Raw genomic sequence first — 3,425 nt, forward strand, 5'->3', positions numbered from 1 at the left:
TCATTAAAAAAAATTACACACAATAAACTGTTTTTCAAGAAATCATTCATGTTTTGGAAAGTGAAACCTAACTCACTCTTAGTGAAAAAAAGAGATGGAGGGAAATTCCACAACTCAAAGTCACAATAAATACTAACAATTCCTTTGATTCTGCAACACGGGACTTCCCCAAGGAACAGGCCGCAGGTTTTGCTGAGTCAACTATAATGTTATCCAATCAGAGTTATCGAGGGAAAGTGCCTTTACAAATAAATAGGGTATCCTGGCTCCAGATCTTCTGAGACACTCAACTGCTTAGACTTTCTAGCCTACTGCAGGGGAACCTCCAGTCACAACATCATGAACCAAAGTGCTGTTCTTATCTTCTGCCTTATCTTTCTGACTCTGAATGGAACTCAAGGTAAGGAACATGAAGAGATACTTAATTTGTAAGATCAGAAATACGACTGGGTATAAATTCGATTAATTACGGGAACGGTGTATTTGCAAAAGTTTTACAGCGTGCCTATAAATGAAGGCTAAGTAAGAAGAGAGTCCCTCTGGCAACAGAGTGGACAGTCAGGAAAGCAAATGGAATAAAACAGAGGAGGAGCAGAAGAGGAAGGGTAAGAGGACAGACAGAAAAAATGTAAGGGAATGAGGAAAGAGAGGATGACACAGATACTTCTGTAGTCAACTCAGCTTAATTAACCATAAGAACCGGGCTCAAGGGTATGAATTTACATTTCTCAATTGCAATTCCATTCTTTCATATAACCAATTAATTAATCATTCAGAGCTGTGTTATAATGGGATTATTCTTTCTCTCACTGACTCAAATGACACGGGGTTATTGGTTCTGCTAAGCACTACCCAATCCACATTAAATGCCTAAAATGAGAACTGCACTAAACTCCCTTGCTGTCTGTACCTCTTTTTCCCACAGGAATACCTCTCTCTAGAACTACACGCTGTACCTGTATCAGTATCAGTGATGGATCTATAAATCCAAGGTCCTTAGAAAAACTTGAGGTGATTCCAGCAAGTCAATCTTGTCCACGTGTTGAGATCATGTGAGTGAAACGCCACCTGAATATCCTTTCCCTGGCTGCAATAATGTATTAGAGTAATACGATCATGAAATCAGTAAAGGGTTTGTAATGATTCTAAGACTTCTTTGTAACAAAGGGAAACATCTAGAATGAAACATAAATGTCTGATCTAAAAACTACATTCCCATCTATTTTACTGACCCAAGACTGTTCTAAGTATTTTAACTCTTTCTTCCTCCTACAGTGCCACACTGAAAAAGAATGGGGAGAAAAGATGCCTGAATCCTGCGTCTAAGAAAATCAAGATTTTATTGAAAGCAATCAGCAAGGAAAGGTAGGTTTGCTTGTTCTTTGCGGAAGAGTTGCTCTTTAAGAAATGTCGATCTGGGGAATTCAGAAATATTTGCACGGAGTTTTCCTGTGGGATCCTTGGCTCGAAGGTGTGTTTACCACCATGCCTGCCTCTACCTCGATTTATTTTTATACTAAGATGTCATCTTGTATAGTATCAAAAGTTACCTTACCTATCTAGAACTGTCGACCTTGAGGCAGAGCTTGAACTATTCAAGCAAAGCTACCGAAATTCCCCCTACTGAAATTGGAAAAAATTACCCAATTTTTTAAGGCCTTTCCGGGCCTTACAAAAGAAGCTCCTATAATCTACAATGACGATACAGTAACAGGAAAACTCACCAGACACTTTGCCTGGGGGCTCAGAATGTTCCAAGCAGAAGCCAGGCTGAAGCCAGAGCCGAATGTAACACGCTTTTATACCTTCTTTCTCTTCTTACAGGTCGAAAACCTCTCCTTGAACAGAGAAGCACAACCACTACAATGTTGCTGGAGACGGACCAGAAAGGGACTACCTCCGCCATTGTCCTCCTACGTACAGTATATGCAAGCCCTACTGTTCCCGGACTGCAGTTCTCCTAAAAGGGGACCAACCACTGTCACCAAGTTAGCTGCTACTACTCCTTGAGGGAGGTGGACAGGTCATCACTCTGTCCTGGTACTCACTATAAGCTACGCTGAGGTACTATATTGTTAGTGAATGTACCAGGTCCACCTGTATGTATGTGAATGTAGCAGGTACACCTGCTACTGACACTGTCCTCACCTGTTCTGTCTTCTAAATGTTATTAAGAGATACTTCCTCGTCTGAACTTAACCGAGTTCTCAGAACTTCACAAAACAGCCATAATACAATCTGCTTTTTAAGAAAAACTTTTACTCCATGGGCTTCTACTGCTATCCCCTCCCAAGGGGCTCATATTCTTCTCGCAGTTATATATATGCAACTCCAAATACTCAGAAGAACCTAGAACTACCTGAAAATGTACGCAGAAATACTCTATTTAATGAAAAGCTACAAAAGTAGAATTTTAGATATACATGTTTCCTACTTGTTCTCAGTGTTTATGGAGTAACTTGTGTAACTAAATACCACACAACTGTGCAATGAAAATGTTTAAGTCTAGATATGTACTCTGCGTGTTATATCAGACAAATATGCTAGATGTGTTTCAAAATTAAAACACTGTGTTCTCTTGGAGATGTTAAGAAAAATTATGTAATTGTTAACAGATCGAAAAAGTAATAAAATAATAACTAAGATGAAGTGTCTTGTGGGTCATTTGACTGGGACATGTATCTCATAAAAGAATCCAATGGGTAGATGACAAATGAGTTTGAGGATTATGCTATGCCTTCCCACTGCAGTGTCTGGAAAGGCCCATCACATAAGACTCCTTTAGACTGATGGGGCCTAACAGTCTTCGCCTGAGCTTCAGACCCTTATGCAGAGATGTCTCATAGACATCTGAATATCCCACAGAAACATCAAACTCCAAAATACCTCAAATTCCCTTTCCCCAGATCTATTTTGCCTATTTTCGATGTCCTAGTTTAATGCCACTAGCAACCACTCAGTTCCCTGAACCAGAAACCTGGAAGTAATTCTATACGACTTCTGCCTCACCTCCTGTATCAATTAGTTACTAAGGAAATATTTTCAACAAATTTATAGACGGCAAATTAGTAGCATCTAGGGCACTTGGGTGGCTCAGTTGGTTAGGCGACTGCCTTCAGCTTGGGTCATGATCCCGGAGTCCCGGGATCGAGTACCACATCAGACTCCCAGCCCCATGGGGAGTCTGCTTCTCCCCTCTCATTCTTTCTCTGTCTCTCTCGCTCTCAAATAAATAAAATCTTTTTTTAAAAAAGTAGCATCTAGAACATATAAAGAATTCCTATAAATAAAATAGGAAAGGGGGGGTGGGCGCCTGGGTGGCTCAGTGGGTTAAGCCGCTGCCTTCGGCTCAGGTCATGATCTCAGGGTCCTGGGATCGAGTCCCACATCAGGCTCTCTGCTTGGTGGGGAGCCTGCTTCCCTCT

At 40.9% G+C, this 3,425-nt stretch overlaps 1 protein-coding gene across 1 annotated transcript; it reads left to right on the plus strand.

Moving 5' to 3' along the window:
• The first annotated feature begins 285 nt into the window (after positions 1-285).
• Positions 286-2,639, plus strand: CXCL10 (C-X-C motif chemokine ligand 10). The gene is made up of 4 exons (XM_045997252.1): positions 286-400; positions 926-1,052; positions 1,276-1,365; positions 1,825-2,639. Exons 1-4 carry the CDS (start codon positions 340-342, stop codon positions 1,841-1,843), a joined length of 297 nt encoding a protein of 98 aa, XP_045853208.1. The 5' UTR covers positions 286-339; the 3' UTR covers positions 1,844-2,639.
• The last annotated feature ends 786 nt before the right edge of the window (positions 2,640-3,425 follow it).

Source organism: Meles meles, chromosome 2 (genome assembly GCF_922984935.1).
Source record: "Meles meles chromosome 2, mMelMel3.1 paternal haplotype, whole genome shotgun sequence".
NCBI classification, from domain to species: domain Eukaryota; kingdom Metazoa; phylum Chordata; class Mammalia; order Carnivora; family Mustelidae; genus Meles; species Meles meles.

Excerpts from the sequence above, each read along its gene's own strand:
- CXCL10 (XM_045997252.1), top strand. The coding sequence starts at position 340 with ATGAACCAAAGTGCTGTTCTTATCTTCTGCCTTATCTTTCTGACTCTG. Across the intron at positions 401-925 it reads GACTCTGAATGGAACTCAAG|GAATACCTCTCTCTAGAACT; the intron begins GTAAGGAACATG and ends TTTTTCCCACAG. Across the intron at positions 1,053-1,275 it reads TGTCCACGTGTTGAGATCAT|TGCCACACTGAAAAAGAATG; the intron begins GTGAGTGAAACG and ends TTCCTCCTACAG.